Here is a 20,792-nt window from a genome sequence, read left to right on the forward strand (position 1 = left end):
TGAGGCCCCCCCCCCCCCACCCCACCATGTATATTTCAAATCTGTAGGAAACACGGCATTTATTATAAATGTTTTAAGACTCTAAAACCCCTTCACCACACAGTTTATACACGTTTCTCATTGAAGCATTTACATTTTCTCACATTTCTCTCATCTAAACATTCTCAATGTTCAAACCTTCATAAATGTTATAAAATCCCCAGAATGAATCCCCAGCAAGCAGTCCAAAGAATATGAAAAGGAATAAATATAGCACTGTAAATACAAAGATCAAGTATTACCACTTTTCAATCGTGATCCTTTAGATTTGTTTTGCTACTTTCGTCGCGTACTGAAGTAGCGTAGCATTTCAGTGGATACGATGTGATAATTACAAAATCCAGTACAGTATGTCATCTGTACAAGGGTAATCAAAATACACAATAAATGCAAGAGCTTTACGTCCAGTAATAGACTGCTAGCTATAATTGAAGAACTGCAGTCAGTGCCTCGTTTAGGCTGCATGCATAATTTAAGTGTGCCCACTGCTTTCATTGCATACACTGATTAGTTGCAGATTTGTTTTGTATTCATGCATTTCTGATCAATTTGATGGGGTTCCTGCAAAAACAAAAACAAAAACATAACAGCTTTGCACTGATTTGTATTCAAAATGGCTTAAGATAGTTGTTCAAGATTGCTCTTGACTATTTTCAGCAGCTGATTAATATGAGCAGGAGGATATTAATAGCAGCACAAAGGTTTTGGTGGGATGAAGCAAAAATAAAATTGGAGTACCCTTGTTTGTTGTCCTGACAGAACGTGTCGCCCAGTTCAACGTCGTCTTTCATGCGTTTTGAATCATTTTTGGAACACAGCGGTGATCAATGAAAAAATGGAATATCAAGCTCCGACTACGCAGGAAATTGTTGGTTGTTAGATCAAATCTTTTGGGAGGATTTTTTTTTATGGCAGTGGATATAAAAAGTATACACACCCCTATTCAAATGCTAGGTTTTTAATGATATAAAAGAAAAATTAAATGACACTGAGATAAACCTTTAAAAAATTTTCGCCCATTACTGTTGCCTATAACCTGTACACATATTTTGGGGGAGGGGGGGTCTAGATGACCAAATAATGTGATTGCACAAGTGATCACCAGGGCTACATCCGAGTTATAAGAGGGTGTGCATAATTGTGCAACCACATTATTTCAGTCGTTTTTATTTAGCCTACATCCACAATGAAGAGATTGTTTTCCCAATTGCGCTGTCCACCTAATAAAGCACATCAATGGTGGGAAAAGCTTTGAAATGATTTACCTTGGTCTCATTTTGTATTAGAGAAAGACCAACATTTTTTTCAGGGCCAATACGATGCAGATTATTAGGAGTCAAAGAGACCGATAACCGATATTTGATGCCATATACATTTTCAGTAAAAAAATAAAAAATAAAGGGGGTGGGGGGGTTATTGGTGTCAAAAAAAAAATGTCAATCTTGACTTTGTTGCAATGTCTTAAAGCATTAATGCTTATCAAAATGTAGAATATTAATATTTTTTTTTAATAAAAAATAAAAATGTTCGGGGAGCTCCCAAGGTTATCACAGTACGACTTAAAAAATTTAATGGACACAAGTAAATACCGTAGCTCTGTTTTTTCCTAAATAAAAAAAAAAAGAAGTGAAACCTTAAACTTTCACATTTCTTTGTTTTAATGTCAAACAAAAGAAACAGGTTCAGAAGGTGCCCAGGGTCAGCAGCATCTCTTATAAAGCTAACTGAAAAATTTTATTTAAGTTTAAATAGTTTCCTGAGAATTTAATATTTGTGACAAAAGGCGGATAACAATATTTGTTAAAATGCCCAATATCTGCGCCGATAATCGGCCATCACAACAACAAAAAGAAGCATTTAAACATTTTATATCCACTGCCTGTCAAAGCCTGAGCTAAAAATACAGCATTCAGAACTTTTTGTTGGGCCTGCAAAATCAACTGTGTGAATATAGGAAGAGCAACATTGATTGCTTACAATCATCATCTGTGAAGAGTCACCTAAGACCTATGCTACTTCCCAGCAGGAGGCTTGGGCCAAAGGCCAAATAATAAGACCTGCATTGGAATCCCTGCTACACACTGCACGGTATGCTTGTATAATTGGGCAGGGGATTGCGAATAGTGTGCTATTGATTTTTGTGGTATTTTCTCCATAGATTGCAGAATCAGGACCGCTGGACCGAGTGCAAGCACTTAAAGACAGTAAAGACTATCAGGGTCATGGGAAGGTCATTTCTTCACAGTATACACCACAACTCAGAGACAGTACTGTCATTTTCTGTACAATGAAAGTGTTAAACTATAGCTCGATTAAGGGAATGCATATGGGAAATCGCGTAGGCCTGCGGAATGACTTCAAATGTCTATAAATGAGGCACTTTAGAAAATATCCATTTCTGATTTGTGAAAGTGTATCATTGTTCTCACCAACTATCTACCAACGCACAGTAAATAAGCATCTTTATCATTAAACAAATTCCGCACAGTGCTAAAGAACCACATTTTTGTAATTGCCTTCTTTTACTGTCCTACCAAAGACCAACACTCCACTGGTTAACTGCTGCTTATTGGGCAAGCTGATCTGCAGCAGATCCTGAGGGACCTGCTGACCTGACGGTCACCAAGAGGGAGGGGATGTGCAAGTGTTTTCTCTTTTCCGGGTCCCTAGCCCGGGGGACTACATCTGCATGGGACCCTACGGTGAGTGCGTCACGCTCCCTTAGATAAATAAATGAAACACTGCAGTGTATTTTTAGAGCTCTAAAACAAGATAATTCTGATCTCCCTTGGTAAAACATGCCTATACACTTAGCCTATACCGTACATTATGGCTTGACAGATTACTTATTTTCCTGGAAAGCCAAGTAAATGTATAATCCAGGTAGTACACTAAAATAAGGGAGTTGTCATATAGCTTGGAGTTAACATGACATGGATGGTCATCATCCGGTGTATGAATAACAAGCACTATTACAATCATCTTTCCCCATTGAAATTCATGCAAATCCTATTAATCCATTCCAGGCTCCCACCCTGGAGAAAAAAACAAAACAGCAATGCTAACGCAATAGCAAAAGACCTCACATTATTTCATTCACTGCCATAAATTCATTAAAAAAAAAAGATTATAAAAAAATTAGGGGTGACATGTGATTACATTTTTTAATCGTAATTAATCGCATGACGTCACTAGTTAACTCACGATTAATCACAAATTTTATGTCTGTTCTAAATGTAAAATAAAAAATTCTAGGTTGTCATACTCTTGTTGACTAAAGTGGGAAAAAATGTTGAACTAATAAAAATAGGTCAAATGAATTTTTGACGTTTATAGCCGTCAATGGCAGTAAATGAATAAAACATATTTTTTTAAAGATTATTAAAAATTCGGGGCATCAGACGATTCAATTTTTTTATCGTAATTAATTGCATGACTCACGATTAATCACAAATTTTATATCTGTTCTAAATGTACAATTAAAAAAATTCCAGGTTTTCATACTCTTGTTAACAAAAGTGGGAAAAAAGCTAAACTAATAGAAATAGTTCAAATTAATTTTTGACGTTTATAGCCGTCAATGGCAGTGAATGAGTTATTCATACACTCTAATGCCTGATGACATTTAGTGATGTTTTCCAGTAAAGCGCTAGAATGTGTTAAGAAGAGTTCAAATGCATATTGTTGTGAAAAAGTGGAGGCCACTGTGTTAAATAAGTCAACTTTTGTTGACTTCATCTTCTACATGGATTTGCTGGTTTATGTAAAACGCAGAATAAAAGTGTGACACTGATAAAAATGTTTTGTTTCAGTAATTATTTGACATTTAACTTTACAATTACTGTAGGTATACACATTTGCAAAGATGTTAATACACAGATCTTTTAATATTTTAATGATGAGAAATTGATTATGAGGTTATCCTTATAATATGATGTTAAGAAATATAGTAGTAATAAAAAAAGGAAAGCTTATTCTAAATAATTTCAACTACAAGCACAATAGCACAATAGTGAGAATTGTATGCGAGAAGCTGTCCTAAGGGGAAACTCAACAAAACAATTTAACTACGAAGCACAGAAGATAAGTTCAGAATGTCTTCCAGATTCCAGGGGGCATTTTGCATCCTCTGTGCTGTAGAGAGAATGAGTCATCATAGATGACACAAAGGTTGTTTTTATGGAGAAAAACTGTCAACAAATAATAATTATATGCAAACAACAACCTTAGCCAACAAAGGCCATTTTCTCCAGAGAAGGCCGGCATTAAGGAAGGAAGACTACTGCTTCATAGGAGGCTTGCTGACAGAACAAATTATAGATACTTTGTTTCCACTGCAGTGCCACATTGGTTATTCACAAGGAAAACAAAATCAAAATTTTTTTTGAATCAATCAGGATTCAAGATATAGACTTCTTCCCCCTGAATCTTAACTCATTCACTGCCATTGACGGCTTTAGACGTCAAAAATTCATTTGAACTATTTCTATTAGTTACATTTTTTTTCCACTTTTGTTAACAAGAGTATGAAAACCTAGGAAAAAATATTTTTTTTGTACATTTAGAAAATATATCAAATTTGTGATTAATCGCGAGTTAACTATTGAAGTCATGCGATTAATTACAATAAAAACTTTTAATCGCCTGACAACCAAATTTTTAATCATCTAAAAGAAAAGATTAAAAAATAAGGGCGTCAGGCGATTACATTTTGTTAATTGTAATTAATCACATGACTTCAATAGTTAACTCACAATTAATCACAAATTTTGTATCTGGTCTAAATGTACAATATTTTTTTCCCTAGGTTTTGATACTCTTGTCAAAACTACTAGAAATAGTTCAAATGAATTTTTGACATCTATAGCCGTCACTGGCAGCGAATGAGTTAATCATGATAGATTCTTAAGAAGACATAGACAATTGTATCAATTAAGCCCTGACTGACATGAGCGATGGGCCATTCACATTTGTATTTGTTCAATGTGTATGATCAGATTTACAAGAAGAAAAAAGAAAGAAAGAAAAAAGAGAAACTAAACCATTTAGTTCTCCTTGGAATACACAACAAAACACCATTACATTTGAATTTGAACCAAAATGTTTAATGTGAATTAAATGGCAGAGCAAAACCATTATTCCCACTCCTGGGCACACTCATGGACTACAAAGCAGAGTGACATTTGACCTCATCGGATACAGAGCACGAGTTAATGATGGTAATCATTACGATTATGGGGAGGCAAACTTTAAACTACATGCAGTATACTACAATACATTTGTGTGCTCACAGAAATAAAAATACAGAATAGACAGACACATACTGTAGTTTCCCGTCCAAGAGCAAATGACGAAACTATCTATGAATCCCGTGCTCTATATTTCATATAAAAGGTGAAAAGGTCAATTCAAAGACGCTGAACACATAATGAATGACAGAACTCACCGCCAATCCCGGTGTCACTCAAGCGGCGATTTTCACTTCATTGACGTGATCAGCCATGACAATATGAAAAGTCAGTGACCTGAATAAAGCAGTTAATTCCTAAGCCTCTTTTTTATCTACACAATTTTCTTTAGTACCCCCCGCTGAAGTCCCACAACCCCCCTTCACCTTGGTTAACAGGACCTCAATTCCTGTCGCATTTATACGCGAACAGTTTAAAATGGCCTCTTGGATTGCTATTCACAAAATCCATTGGGGGCAGCAAGGTGGAAGTAGTGGTTAGTATGTCTGCCTGCAGTTCTGAGGTTGTGGGTTTGAATCCAAGCTCTAGCCGTCATGTGTGGAGTTTGCCTTGCTTGTGCTGGTTTTCTTATTGTGTGTAGGCTTCCTCCCACATGCTAATAACATCCAGATTTGGTTTATTGAAGACTCAACATGGTATGTGAGTGTGAATGGTTGTCTATGTGCCATGTGATTGGCCAAAGACCAATCAAGAGTGTACCCTGCCTCTTGCCATATGTCAAAAGTCTAGAAATTGGATGGATTGTTGGAAAATCCTTTCTGAAGATGCTCTCAAATTCACTTCAACAAAAACACTGAATGGTTGAAATATTTAAGCCGACGTCACGGAAATAGCATCTAAGAAAACAATGTACATTGATTGGGCAAAAATCTACCATCATGTGAAGTCCATGAGCTCCTTCAATTGAATTCAAACACCAGAAACTGGATCAATAAGTCAGTGAGTATTACGGACCTTTCAAAATCTACAACATACAGAACAAACCAATCAACACGCATCAATAGAGGCAGCTTTAAAGCTTTTAAAAGTGCTTTTAGCACACATTTAACTTGATTGATTAGATCGCCGGCGACGCTGAACAATTTGTCCCACATCTAAAAATAACTAACCCTCTTGAATTACAATCACACCCGTGCAGCATGATGTTGATTCATAGCGACGGGGAAAAGTTTGAATCGGATCAATCAAATGCAGATGTGACATTTAACACCAACTGTAGACGCCTGGAGATGAAAGTCATGTTTGAACGAGCAAACGCCGTAGAGTCTCCAGTGGGAAGTGTTCGCTCGTAGGCTCGTGATGAAACATTCTCCATAAAAGAGTGAATGCTAACTTGGTTTTGTGGTTTGAAATTTCATTACCGCTATATTAAAATAAGTTGAATAAATATGCTCGCGTTTGCGGGGACATGACATCTACCAGCATGCCCCCACGTCCTTGTCCAGCGTGCAAAACCCCGTGACCTTCTCTGACCTTTCTGAATTGACATCATAGCCAAACGTCTGCATGTTTCAGAAGCCCCGAGGACAAGCAGATGCGCTCTGGTTTTCACCGCTCTGGTCCGCCATAGTGACAAAATTTCAAGAGGCAGCACTTTGTGATGCTTCCTGCGCATGTTGCCATGTGTGTCGGTTGCTAAAAATAAGGACATTACTGAGGAACAAAGGTAAACTTGCTTTATATTCAGCACAGAGGCTCAGTGCTGGCAATCAACTTTAGTGCCCTCAAGCAAACAAATGTTCCATAGTCTGCCTTTCTCGAACCTTTAGATCTCTGTGAATGTCAGCAATATTATCTTCCCATTCCAGTCCTCACTACAGGTCTGAAGGCCCCGGCCACTGCGCACCAATCAAATCTCAAGACACTGCCGCATCTGTGATGAAGCTCGCCACTTGAGGGCTAAGGCACAGAAGAAAGACTCTGGGGCTGATCGATGGTCTGACTAGGCAAATATCAGACCTGACCACGGGGCGGCAAAACAAAGTGTCTGACGGCGAGAAATCATCCTGCCATGGCAAGCCAGATCCTGCTAAATGCTGATGAGCTGCTTTGAAAAGGTCTCACCATTTGGGGATATTCAATGTGTCAGACATCAACTGCATGCTTTATTCAAGAGAAACCAGCTCAGAACGGACAGTGTGATTCAATATAGTTCAAAGGAAAACTTGTAGCTTTGGGAGAAGACTGCAGAGCATGAAAGTTTGGTTTTTGGAATGGCAATAGGCTACAAAGAACATGAAAAGTCTACGTAGCGGTTTTTTAGAATATAATTTGTGTGACCTATAACATGTACCACTCAATTAGGGGGGGGGGGGGGGGGCTATCTTTCAGAGATTGATATTATGGTTGCACCAATTTTTTTAAACTGCGGTTGTGGCTGTCTTAAGAGTTAACCAGTCATGCTCAAACTCTTGTAAAGAGGACTAAACCCCACAATTTTAAGGCAGGAATACATCATATAAACTGGCATAGAAAATGACAAATATGGCAAAACAGTGATATTGCCAACAACTGGAAATCCTTAGGAACACTGGTCAAGCGTGGTATTTCGTCACTCAATGCAAAAATGTCAAAAAGTGGGAGAGAGCAAATTTGCAATTTTGGTAAACACTGGCATAACACAATTTAGGTGTTTAAACAGACTTTTGAATGTTTTTTTTTTTTATACGAATGTGATGTTATTAATTCCTTAAAGTGACATCTAGGAATACTGTATGTGTGAGGAAATAATTACATTCCAAATCTACCTTATTTCAAATTACCGACAACGCCTCAAAATACTTGCTGGGTGTGTGAGAGCAGTGTCAAGGTGCATTCTGGGTGATGCAACGGAATGAAGTATTAGGTTTTGCAATCTGAATTTCAATGCGTACTCCCCCTTACAAAATTGACTTGTGCCGTTTCAAAAAAAAATGTTCAGTGAGGTTTGAGAGCTCATTATTATGTCCCTGGCGAACTTCAAGCTGCGAACACTGAGCTGGATTTTAATAACAAGACACCTCAATGCTGTTCCACCGGAGACTGCAAATGTGCAGTACAGTTAAAGAAGAAAGTGTTGCAAATCCTTTTAACATTGTAACATCATCCGGGCACATGCTTGAGCCCGGATGATGGTATACATCATGTATTTCCTAGTCATAGCTGACCGATGAATTGAAATAAAAAGACGCAGATGCAGAAACCAGAATTTACTGAATGAAACAAAGTGACTACCTTAACGGTATGTTTACCTTGTAAACCTTGTTTAGCTCATGATGGGATGTTTTTTGTTTTTTTAATTACACATCTTTTGCATTTGGCACAACAGGCCCATTTGCAGGCTGCATAGAATGAAGTCGCCGGCCTCGAGTTTGACTTTGTAGGGAGTGATAAATTAATTGATCTTGGGTTTCGCCCATTCCTTAGCACATTGCCTCAAAGTTTTAAAAAGAATCCACAATCCGAGAGCAAATGGAACGAGATAGCACAGGACAAGACAAAGTGTCCTGGCATCAGCTGATCTCCATTACCTCCTCTTTTTCTTTTTTTTTTGTGGTTGTTTGGCTTTTGGTGCGCCTGCCCTTTTCACAAGGGTATCAGTGACGATAAGCAAAAGGACAAAATACTAATTAGAACAGAACTTGCACTGAAAGCACGAAGTGGGTGCAATTGTTTTACACTTGAAAGTTAAATTACTAAAATGTTACTTAGTTCAAACATTATCTGTGAAGGCCATAATTTCTTATATGGGAAATGAGTTAAAGGGGAAGCCAACCCCTCAATATATTCTACGCAGACCCACTTGTCTAAACACAATATTCTGGTTAATATTGTGTTAGTGGAATATGAGTTAAGCAGTAAAATCCAGCAGTTTTTATCAATATCAAAAGGCGGCCATTTTGCCACTTCTTGTCGAGTGAAAATGGCATCATTGTGGCTCATGTCTCAGGTAACAACCAATCACAGCTCAGCTTCAGAAAACAGGTGAGCTGTGATTGGACGTTGCCTGAGCCCTGAGCAACTGTGATGTCATCATCAGTGGACAGCAGGTGGCAAAATTGCCGTCCCCTGAAAAGGATAAAAATGGTTCACATATAACATTATTGTCAATGTCAAGGAAAGTTTAAGGTTGATTTCCCCTTTAAAAAAAATTATAAATAATGAAAGCAAACCGCAGATTATGTTTGAGTTCCGATAGTCCACTACTGAACGGAGTAATAAGCAACTAAAGCCAGTGAATAAATCACCCAAAATAACAGGGGCACAGCTGGATAAAATGCACTAAAACAGACAGCTGAGCGACATGAGGGGAAGCAACGATAAAATTGTGATGTAATTAGGTGAAGAAAAAGAAGACCGATGGCCAGTTAGATCATCGGCTGTGTACGTTGACCTCTTAAGACAGACTAAGTGCCGCTGGAGGGCAGCCAGCCTTGCACGGCGTCCAAACAGATGGCGGAGGCAGCCAGACAGGACCGAAGCCAACATTCCTCCGACAGAAGCGGTGCTACTGAAGACAACCTGTGGTGCTGCCACCTGTTTTGAGCGCACTGCATAATTAAACAATCTCCACATTCGCCACACAAGTCAGCACATCCCAATGACTCATTTACACGGGATCCCTCAAGCAGCACCTAGTAAAGCCCTTCATCATAGGGTGATAAAAACAACGTTCACTTTCTTTCCTCTCTTTTGCCCTCCAGTTGACTCCGCGTGTGCGGTACGATAAATCATTTTCCTGTGCTACCTAAATAATGGCTTCACACCTCCTGAGGATGCTGTAAAAACTGTAAAATAATATTAAAATACACAAACTTTTATATTAAAAAAATACAAATATAAACGGGAACTGGCGTGCCTGCAGCCATTCACGATGTTATATACTGAGCACTTAATTGCCTCTGTTTGACCTCACCCTCAGCAATGATTCATTTTGTCTCATACACTCGCACACATTTCATTTCTTTTGTCTCCACCGCTAAAATGAGCCTGTGATTCATTGTATGTTTTTGATTAATACCTATAACACCCATTCAATAAATACACATTGCACTTCACCTCAAGTTTGGCTACAAATAATTTTGGCTTAAGTGAATGTCTAATGTTTTTTTGTGGGCCTTTTTCCAACCTCATAGTCATATTTGGGTTCACATTTCTTCACGCAAGCCTGAATATTTTGTGAGGCCATAGAAAGCAGATTGTGTTACGGATGGGTGCAAAAAGCAAAATACCTTGATGAAGCATTCGAGCCGTGGATACACTCTTTTTACTCCCAGGAGGATGGAGCAAATGGTCCTGTGGGGGAATGAGGTAGTGACCACGTGTGTGACTTCAGGAAAGGAGAACACTTTAAAGCCAGATGTCTCGTAGCGCTTCAGAAGCTCCATGTCGGCCTTGTCCTCCCCCTCGCTCACAATACTGCCGGCAGCACAGCGACATTGGGGTCCAGGCACCTTTGAATTCAATAAACACAGGCGGATAAGGAGGATCATTAAAACAGAACGTGCACAGGCAGCAAATTGCTTTGCTGACAATATAAATATTTTCGGTATCGTCAGCCAGCTGACGAATTTTAGGAGAAAATATGCTCATTAATTAGAGCTCTAATTGTAGTATTTGACGTTCTGAGCCTTCAGTGCACCCTGGTGCCAATTAAGTAGGATGGAGAGGTGGGGGGGGAAAGGCGATGCTCCAAACAAATGAACCCACTTAGGGTATCCAGGCTTGCTGAGTGCCACTAAAAGCACAGAATAAATACGTACAGTCATTTCTGGACTTCAAACCGCTACTTTTTTTCACTTGCATTCGACCCTGCGGCTAATACAAAGGTGCGGCTTATCCATCAGATCACAAGGGGGCGCACTATAAAGGATGCGCAAGAGACAGAACGAGAGCGAGACAATTTGGGCCCTCATTATGAAAAAGAAAGTAGTGGGAACCCGGTGCAGTAACATTAAAACACCTGCGGCTTACAGTCGGGTGCGGCTTATATGTGTAACAAACTCGAGTATTCCCCAAATTTAGCTAGCCCGGCTTATAGTCAGGTGCACCTTGTAGTCCAGAATTTACTGTAACAGTGATTTGGGCACGTTTATGTTCTTCATGCACTGCCACAATGCGAATTTTCATCTTGCTCAACAGTGCTGAGAACAAAAGTTCTGTACACATTGCTCCTAGACATAAGTAGTGATAATTTAACATGCTCTCCGGCAGAGCGATCAAACATTATTGGACTCAATCATTCTTCTGAATATCACAATGATTAACTGAGTTACCGATATTATTGTTGGTTTTATTGGGTATCCTCATATTCCACAATATATTGTCTGTGACTTTAAGCGTGTGTGGCTTGAAAAAGTGGACCGTAGCCTGGTAAATGGTGTGGCGACTCAGCGAGTAAGACTGTAGAGTTGGCTGCTGTGAGCTCAAATTAGCAGCGAGCTAACCGTCTGTGGCTGTAGCAGCGCCTACATAACCTTATTACATGTTTATTTTATTAACGTTTGTTCAATAAAGTGATTGAAAGTGCTCCAGCGGCCTTGACCACTCGTGGGGGCTTTGCAATGTGTTTTAACTAGGGGTAGTAAGCTACATTCCATTAGCTACAGCTTGTGTTAGCGATCGTAGATAAAACACAATCGTCGATCGTTGTACTGTTGAGGGTATATTGGTTAGTTTTGCTTTGCAGTAGACTAATTGCACTTTATATGCTTTTTTTAAGTGTGAAATGATCAAATAATTTGGGAAATATTCTCTTTCACACACTATTCCAGCCACCATCACACCAACTTATTTCTATGCAAAATCGTATGCAACTGCAGTCTATGAAGACAAATGATCAACTGTAAAGCTTTGAGCCGAACAATTTGCTTTGACTTTTTCTTTTTAATCAAATTGTTTTGAGTTATATTATTATCATTTTGGCCCTAATTTGTTCCCTCGTGGACTGGCACTTCACAGAAATTCTAGTACGTAGTGGAAGCTCAAGTAGTACAATTAGAAATTCAGCCAACATTTTCTGGGAAAACTACTGTAGCCCTATATCTCAAAAGTCAGACAAAACCTTTCTATTTTCAGTCAACAAAGACACAGTGGGCATCTAAAGAAAGACTGTTTTCCTTTTTCTTTGTATTCTTTGTATTATTTCACAGAAAGGTAACAGGTAAGCCTAGAACAAGTCAATTCAGTCGACAGTATACGTAATGGAAAGCATTTAAGAATAGGAAGTCAGCCAGGGTCATTCAGCAAGTTGTGCACAACTTTGGAGGTTCCACAAGATTGTGAGCTATATCAACCTCTTAAAATGCACTTGAATAATATATCACTTGTGTCTTTTTAGTGGAACTGAAAAAGTGTGGACGAGTAGCTGTAAGCATTTAAGGCGTTCAATAAATCTCAACTGAATGAGAGATGATCCCAGATGCAAGCTCAACATAGAATCTAAATGATTGTTCGAAATCAATAGTAGTGATAGCATGTCAGAGGATGCAAAAGACACTTCCGAAACTAAAAAAAGAATGCATCAAACACATTGTGAAATATTGAGATTGTTTGTATCAATGTGTTACAGATTCTGCTCACGAATGGTCCAATAGTGCACGGTTGCGCGCACATTCTTGACAACATGGATGGATCTTTTAGTAGTTCACAGTGGGAACTCTCAGCCCACTGGGTTTATCGATAACCGCAAGACTGTCCAGAATCCAGAAAAAGCAATAGCCTCTTGTTTTGCCTCTCTGTATGGACTGCACGGCCATGTGTGGAATTAGCCAGGTTACAAATGCAATCCTATTAAAGGCACTTTGTGGAAAATATATCATTTAGATGATTTCAAATAATAATATTTTAGTAATCATTTTGTCTGGCTGCAAGGCAAATGTACTTCCTCAATGTAGACATCTTAGTTTTACCGTTTTTTTGTTTTGTTTTTGGACATCTCAACCTCTGCTGAATTTTCTAAAGGTAAATCAACACCAGCTGCAGAAAATGTATTACATTAACTCATTTACTGCCATAAATTCATAAAATAAAATAAAAATATTATTAAAAATTAAAGGCAAGAGGCGATTAAAAATTTTAATTGTAATTAATCGTATGACTTCACTCGTTAACTCGAGATTAATCACAAATTTCATATCTGTTCTAAATGTACAATAAATAAAAATCTAGGTTTCATACCATTGTGAACAAAAGTGGAAAACATTTTAAACTAATAGAAATATTTGAAATACATTTTTGACGTTTATAGCCATCAATGGCAGTGAATGAGTTAATCCTAAACTGCCTTTTTTTTTTTTTTTATATATTACACTGAAACAATTGTCCCTCTGCCCCTTCTATATAGTATGTTTGGCAGGTAACTGTTGTGTTGATTTGTCAGAGGGATGTTGCCCCCAGGCAGACCCAGCTTTCTAATCGACTCCAAATTTGCTCAACAAACATCATGCTATGTTGATGGAAACTTTAAACTACCTTGCCTTTGTAATGAATTTATACAAATGTATTCAGAGACAAAATGATTTTATTCTATCAGCAAGGTTCCCAAGAGAGAGGTGCGAGACAGCATTTACCAAATGTAATAAGATCCCTAAATGTCCATAGTGTGAATATAATCAATTCAAGCCTATTTGTTTGACTTTTGTCCACAAGAAACTGACAACACTAGGCAAAAAAAAAAAGATCAACTGCAGGTCACTGCCACACAGAGGGAGACGTCTCATCGTGTATGCCTTTGATCTCTCTATGGGAGAGTTCAAACGAATGTTTTCGATTTTTTTCCCCTTACTTTTGTTTTTCCATGACATTCCAAAAAAAATGCTTAAATAAGTGTATTTCTAAAGGTGAGTATAAAAATGCCTTATTTAGACCTTTTCGCACTGCAATTGTTTTTCCTGGTGTTCGCCGCATGGCAGCATGCACGGGCCCATACTTTGAAGTACTTGTGTAGCAACCAACCAGGAAGTAACACGGAGGCTTTTCGCACTGGTTTATTTGCTGTTAGCACTCTGAAATCACTCCGCCGTGACGTTGTGACATCACTACGACGTCAATCTTGAAGTGAAGATTTTTCAATTCGAGGGCACATCACACCAAATGAACATTTCGCAAGTCCTATCATGATGTAACACGCTACTCCATCCTTGCACCCTCACAGCACATACACAATAAATGGGTTTGTCAACGGCGCACTACGGAGTGCTAAGTGCAGTGTGAGAAATAGGGTGGGAATCACCGTTCAATCACATTGAGAGTGAGTAATCTTCCCTATAACTCTGATTAGGGTAAAGGACAGCAATGGATAAATGTCATGGACATCCCAAATAAAACAATGACCTGTTCTGCACGCAAAACAATTCGACAGAGGACAAATGACTATTCATCCAATGCATCCCAGTGGGATAGAATTAAAAAAAAAAATTATGATTTACAGTATGCCGAGTGAGGCAATAGAAAGGCAAACTATTCACTGGCATATAAAGTAGTTGCACATGGACTTTCTGTCAGAGACAGCGTTAGCGAGATTGTCGACTATTTCATCAGCTTCCACAAAGCATACCAGCTGCACTAATTCTCATCTCCCGACCAACTCGTCCTTCTCGGCTTCCATCATGTTATGACCTCAACGAGGCTTGTTGAAACTTTCAAACGTGTCATCTCACCAACGGTGATTTTAATGAAGACAATCTATGTCAAAACACTGGCCTCGGCTGCTTATGAGAACGTGGATAGGATGTAAACATCTTTGTAGAGGATGAAGGATGCCACAGGGCAGAGAAGAGGCCACATTAGGTCAGGGAAACACCGCTTGGAATTGAAGAGTTGTCAGGGAGGAGGAATTCATGAGCGGGGCCCAGAATATGTGATCGCTTTTTTTTAGGGAACAAAAAGAGCCACTCCAGCCTTGTATCCATGGCAACCATCACAGGACAAACTGAAGTCCTTGTTGAGGTCTTTAGTTTCCCCAGAGGAAATAATTAACGGAGGTAAACGTGAGAACGGGGTACGGGAAAAACAAGTCAGGGGACCAAAGTAATCATGCAGACACTTCTCCTCTGTCAGCTGCACCTTTTGAAAAAATCTTCTCACCGCAAGCATCAATAGCAAGTGTCTCCCCAGTAAGACACCAAATAGGAGTCGTCCTATTTGAGAGCACTCTCTGGGGTTCCTGTCTAGGACTGAAAGCATCCAGCGGATTGGACTCTAATGAGCTGAGATCATTACACCAATTATTTGAACTTAAATCAAGAGTTGGCTGAGACCGTGCAGTGCTAGCACACAGTGCTATCTTAATTGTCGGCTTTTGAAAAGAAGATTTAAGACGGAGCGAGGAAGATTCCACGTCTGAGCCATGTGAGGTGAGGCAACTATTAAAAGACAGCTCAGATCATATACAGGTAGTTGACAACAATTACGTAATGGGCAATCACAATTGCAGGAATGGAATAAGATATGCTCATAACTCAAAGCACTTTATATCTCAAATCCATCCATCATCTTGAACCGCTTATCCTCATCTCTCTCCATTCAAATGAATGGAATGAGAAGAATTGCACTCTACATTTTACCTTATAAAAACATACAGTCATGACATAATTAAATATAATTAAAAACAATTCAACAATTTTTTCACACTCATTCTGGTGTGCATACATTGGCCACCTGGCGGCAGTATAAGATAGTTCTGAAGACTCAGCTCCAATCGTGGCTTTTCAGGAAGGCAGTCAGATTGCAGAGTATAAAGAATAAATGTCTGCGAGTGTGAGTATTGTTATATTATCTTTCTACATGCATTAGCGTTTATGTTCAGATATGTGTTGCTTAAGGCTAACAACGTCGCTATATAAGATGGTAATTGTTAGCCCATGTGACTACGGTGTTTCCTTTTGTAAGCTAACAAAGGTTATGCGTGTGTTTTACAGACAAAATGTGTCATTCCTTTTGTTCTAAATTTGGGTTGACAATAGTCTTCAGATTAACTAATACAAAAAAACTGATGTACTTGAACTATATATATATATATATATATATATATATATATATATATATATATATATATATATATATATATATACACACATATACATATATTGGGTCACTTATAGCTAGGGTTGTCAAAGTTAAAGCTTTAACTAATTAATTAATCACAAAAAATGATCGTATTAATCATGTATTAATGCAGACTAATCACACTATTAATTTTGACCGCAGATGATCCTTTAGCTTGACAGCGGATGGTTACGTTAAAGGCAGCACAGGTTGTATTTGAGCAATAAACATAAGTACATGCATTCAAGTAAAGCATTTCATAAATGTTTGCGTATAACATTCAGAATATTTGTTCATGTCAAAATATTGGGGTCATTTTTGTCCCATTTTAAATTATGCAAGTAATTAACTGATTAGAAAAAGAGGAGGATGAGAGCGTGCAGTGGATCAAAAAAATGTGGAAGACGTCCTCATAACATTAAATGTCAAAAGAATTAACAGATAACAGGTACTCGTCAAATTTTGCGGGAAAAAGGTTGATCAAACAAAGCCTTTTTAATTAAGCGATTAATCGTGATTAATCTGAATTCTAAAATGTGACTAATCTGATTTTAAAAATGTAATCTTTTTAACAGCTCTACATATAGCTGAAGGCCCCGTAAACTCCAAGTATAAGAATGGGCTTCCTTTTGGGCTAGTGAGAGAATGTTTTACCATATTTGCCTTTTTTTTTTATCTTTTTTTTTTATTATGAATATTATTATTATTATTGTACACAGCATGATGAACTGCTAGACTGTCTTGTAAAATATCCATCCTTACATTATGATAGAATTTCCATCTTCTTAACACTGTAATATTCCAAATCTGTCTGTATGTCATTAAACAATTGCCATTAACCATTCCAAGGTAAGACGTTTCTACATTTCTCGTTCTGTTTGGATTAAGCCTATTGGAAAATAAAGTATGTCTGTTGGACTCACAGGTGGGAAAACGCACCGCATGAGTTGGAAGACTGCAGAGCATGTGCAGGATTAGGTATCAGGAGTGGTTTCAACAGATATTATTGCCTGCTGTGCACAGCCTCAGATATGTTTGGATAAGCTCTCATGAACAGAAGGTAGGAAAACATCTCAAACAATTCCACCTCACTACATTTTATATGGAGTGTTCTGGGAGGATGAAAGCCTACTAGTTTGCAACACATGCACAGTAATTAAGCACAGATGATTTGGATGCTTCAGATGACCTGATCTGGGGGAAGGAAGTAACAGGAAGTGACAAGTAACCTGACATTGTTTAAAAATGTCTCATGTTTTCTATTTTATAATAAAGGTTTCACTCAAGTCAAAGGATCGCAGACTCCAGTTAAGCTAGAGTCTAGCCCAGCTGACTTTGAGTGAGAAGCGGGGTACACCCTGGACTGGTCGCCACCTAGTTACAAGGTACATTTAAAGAAATAGCCATTCCCAATTAGACACACAATATTTTTGGAACATGGCAGGACACACAGGAGAACATGAAAATTCCACACAAGAAGGTGGGCGCCAAAATTTGAACCCTGAACCTCAGAGCTGTGATGCAGATGTACTAACCACTAGCACACTGTGTTGCCAAAAAATACAATTTGGAAAAGGCAAATTTAGTAACACTTCCTTAGACCACACAAAATAAAATCAAGCCAAACACCGTTACAGAAAATTGTGACCGAGGGTCAATACTGATGATCGTCTTTCCAGCGATCTTAAATTATGCTGGGGTTTATCAACACGTTTAAGCAGCCTAAACTGCAGCATGTACAGTATTTGGTTAGAATCTGAATCTGCACACACCCTGTCCAGATGTGCAAAAGTAACACTCAAAGAAAAGCACAATGCTATGTGTCTCATTTGCCAAACTGTAAATTCAGTTCATTATTACTAAATTGACTATTTTCATCCTAAATTTGACATGCATGATAGCCAAAGTATTGTGCTTATTTGTTTGAAAATTGTGTAATGGCAAGTATTCCCATTCTATAGCCTTCTGCTGCAGTATATTGTGTAAAAAAATGTGTTGTCGCCATCTGCCGACTAAATCTAAGTATTGCCTGACTTTTAATCACTGAAATCCAACACTTTGAGAGGAAGTGCTACAAACTAAAATAACAGTATAATTAAATATGCCTCATCCTCATAACTTCTGGTGCGTGTTTTGCTTACCTTTTTGGGATCATCATAGAATATTCCGATGCAAGAAAGCGCAGGTCCGATACTGTTGGCCTCTTTAAACAGTTCTGCGCATTTTTTATACGATCCTTCCTTAAACTTGTATACGAACGTCACCTTTTTTATAGGAGGGGAGCCGGTTGATATGACAATATCTGACAAGAGTCCGGAGTACAATAAGTATCCTGCAAGTAACAAAATAGTGACGAACAAGCTAACGGCCACACACAGATTCGTCCACTCTGACATAATAATGACAGGCGGGAATGATCCTTTAAAAATCGTTGTATAATCGCAACTGTGATACAATGTTGGGAAAAGCCACAATTGGGTAAAATTTGGATTTTTCACTCATCCTTTGTGAACTGGATTCATGCGACCAAACCACCTGGTCGCACGATGAATTAAACTTCCTGGAATGTACCATTAGAGCCAGTAAGAGGGGTGGATAACAGTTATAAACATGTTGGTTGTTGACAAGGCCACCAAAAGAAAACGCACTTGTTCAAATGGATTTCTTCTTTTCCAATTTGTAACACAATTAACGTTCGAAATAACAATAATGGTGCAAAATAGCGAAAAGTACAAACAACGTACACTGTGACTTCTGTTTCCTTGTTCTGCGACGCCCATATAAACAGTAAGAGAGGGCTGGACTAAATTGTTGATAATACACGAGCGGGACCCGCTTCACTTAGAAATTAAACTTTCTGAATTAACGATCTGCACTTCCGGAATAAGAATGGCTTCTAGGCGATTTTACGACCTGACAGCTAAATTACTGACTGGAGAATTCTTGAGTTTCTCTTCACTGAAAGGGAAGGTGGTCCTCGTTGAAAATGTGGCGTCTCTTTGAGGAACAACAACCAGGGATTACACCCAGATGAACGACCTTCACTGCCGCTACTCTGCTCAAGGCCTCGTCGTTCTGGGTGTACCCTGCAATCAATTTGGACATCAGGTAGAAAAAACATTTAAAATGAACTCTGTGATGTGTCGTGAACTTTCTTAAGAACATTGTACATAAGTACAAGTGAGGCCGGGTGTCTGTTCAACAGTACAGGGTCCGGTGAAGGTCCACCCTGTCATTATCCACTAGCATTTCTAACGTGTTTACCATGATATGAAGTTTAATGGAGAATCGGAATCTCAATTTTGGGTGGCATGGTGATGACTCATCAAGCACTGGCCTATATTTACAATCTAAATTCTAATATTTGTTCCATGAAATTGCATTCTCTCCATTTCATTGTGCTTGTTAGATTTTCCACCCAATCTGATATGATTCTCTCTTTGTCAATCTAATGTTCCCAGGCCTTTGTTTGTAAGAGTAAAATTTATTAAGCCAAGTTTGAATAGCAAACTACGTCTGCCTAGTGATCTGTACATATTAATAATACATTCAACAATATACCTCTCTGGTGCATGGATTGTATTTTCTTTATACATAGTATTTTTTGGTCATGTAATTAAATAAATATCGATTCTGAACTGCTACTAATGATGTAAAGTATGTGTACGATAGTAGTGGGGAACTTCAAACGGTACAGCTGTTAGGGAGACTATTAATATTAATAATAATTTTAATTCAAGTAAAAGATGGATGGTAAAACCCTTACACATTTTTGACATAATATGCATTCTGAATTGACTATTTCTGATTTGTTTTGATCGAAGGAAAACTGCAAAAACGAAGAGATCTTGAAGTCACTTAAGTCCGTCCGTCCAGGGAATGGCTTTGAACCGAAGTTCCAGCTTCTCGAGAAGGTGGAAGTGAATGGAAAGAATGCCCACCCCTTGTTTGTATTTTTGAAGGAAAAGCTCCCATTTCCCGCTGACGATGCCATGGCTCTCATGACGGATCCAAAGTTCATCATTTGGAGTCCTGTCGGTCGCAATGATGTGTCCTGGAACTTTGAGAAGTTCCTGGTTGGTCCAGACGGGCAGCCCTATAAGCGCTACAGCAGGAATTTTCACACCATTGACATAGAAACAGATATCAAACAGCTGCTTAAGCAGTAAAGTATGTAGTCACGATTTATGTATTTGTGCCTTTTATTATGTGCTCCAATGCCACAGTGTAATTGAACAAGCCCATAAAAAAATATGATATGCGTAATACATCATGACTCTTCAGTCACATTTTACTTAATGATGAGACACCTTGAAACCGTTTTTGTATGGGGAGTTTTTGATGGATATGTAAAAGACTGATTCAGACACGATGTAGGCTGATATCACAAAATTATTTAAAGCCAACAATAAACATTTTAAATTGCCTGGTTTGCCATGCGTAGTTTATGAAGTACATCACTGGTTACAGTACATACAC

General features: G+C 38.4%; 2 protein-coding genes across 2 annotated transcripts in view; one reads left to right on the plus strand and one right to left on the minus strand.

Annotated features, from left to right (window-relative positions):
• tex264b (testis expressed 264, ER-phagy receptor b) overlaps window positions 1-18,864 on the minus strand; it is a 30,461-nt gene extending 11,597 nt beyond the window's left edge. Inside the window, exons 1-2 of the mRNA XM_086087054.1 lie at window positions 18,455-18,864; window positions 10,499-10,720 (exon numbers count right to left, since the gene is read on the minus strand). Coding sequence (XP_085943180.1) covers window positions 10,499-10,720; window positions 18,455-18,709 — 477 coding nt within the window. The 5' untranslated portion in view covers window positions 18,710-18,864. The remainder of the gene's footprint in view (window positions 1-10,498; window positions 10,721-18,454) is intronic.
• Window positions 18,536-20,739, plus strand: LOC147167363 (glutathione peroxidase 2-like). Its single transcript, XM_086087056.1, has 2 exons — window positions 18,536-19,421; window positions 20,138-20,739. The coding sequence occupies exons 1-2, from the start codon at window positions 19,203-19,205 to the stop codon at window positions 20,480-20,482; spliced, it is 564 nt and encodes a 187-aa protein (XP_085943182.1). The 5' UTR covers window positions 18,536-19,202; the 3' UTR covers window positions 20,483-20,739.
• Window positions 20,740-20,792: the final 53 nt, after the last annotated feature.

This window comes from Leptonotus elevatus, chromosome 10 (genome assembly GCF_054856555.1).
Source record: "Leptonotus elevatus isolate MCC_2025b chromosome 10, RoL_Lele_1.0, whole genome shotgun sequence".
Lineage (NCBI taxonomy): Eukaryota > Metazoa > Chordata > Actinopteri > Syngnathiformes > Syngnathidae > Leptonotus > Leptonotus elevatus.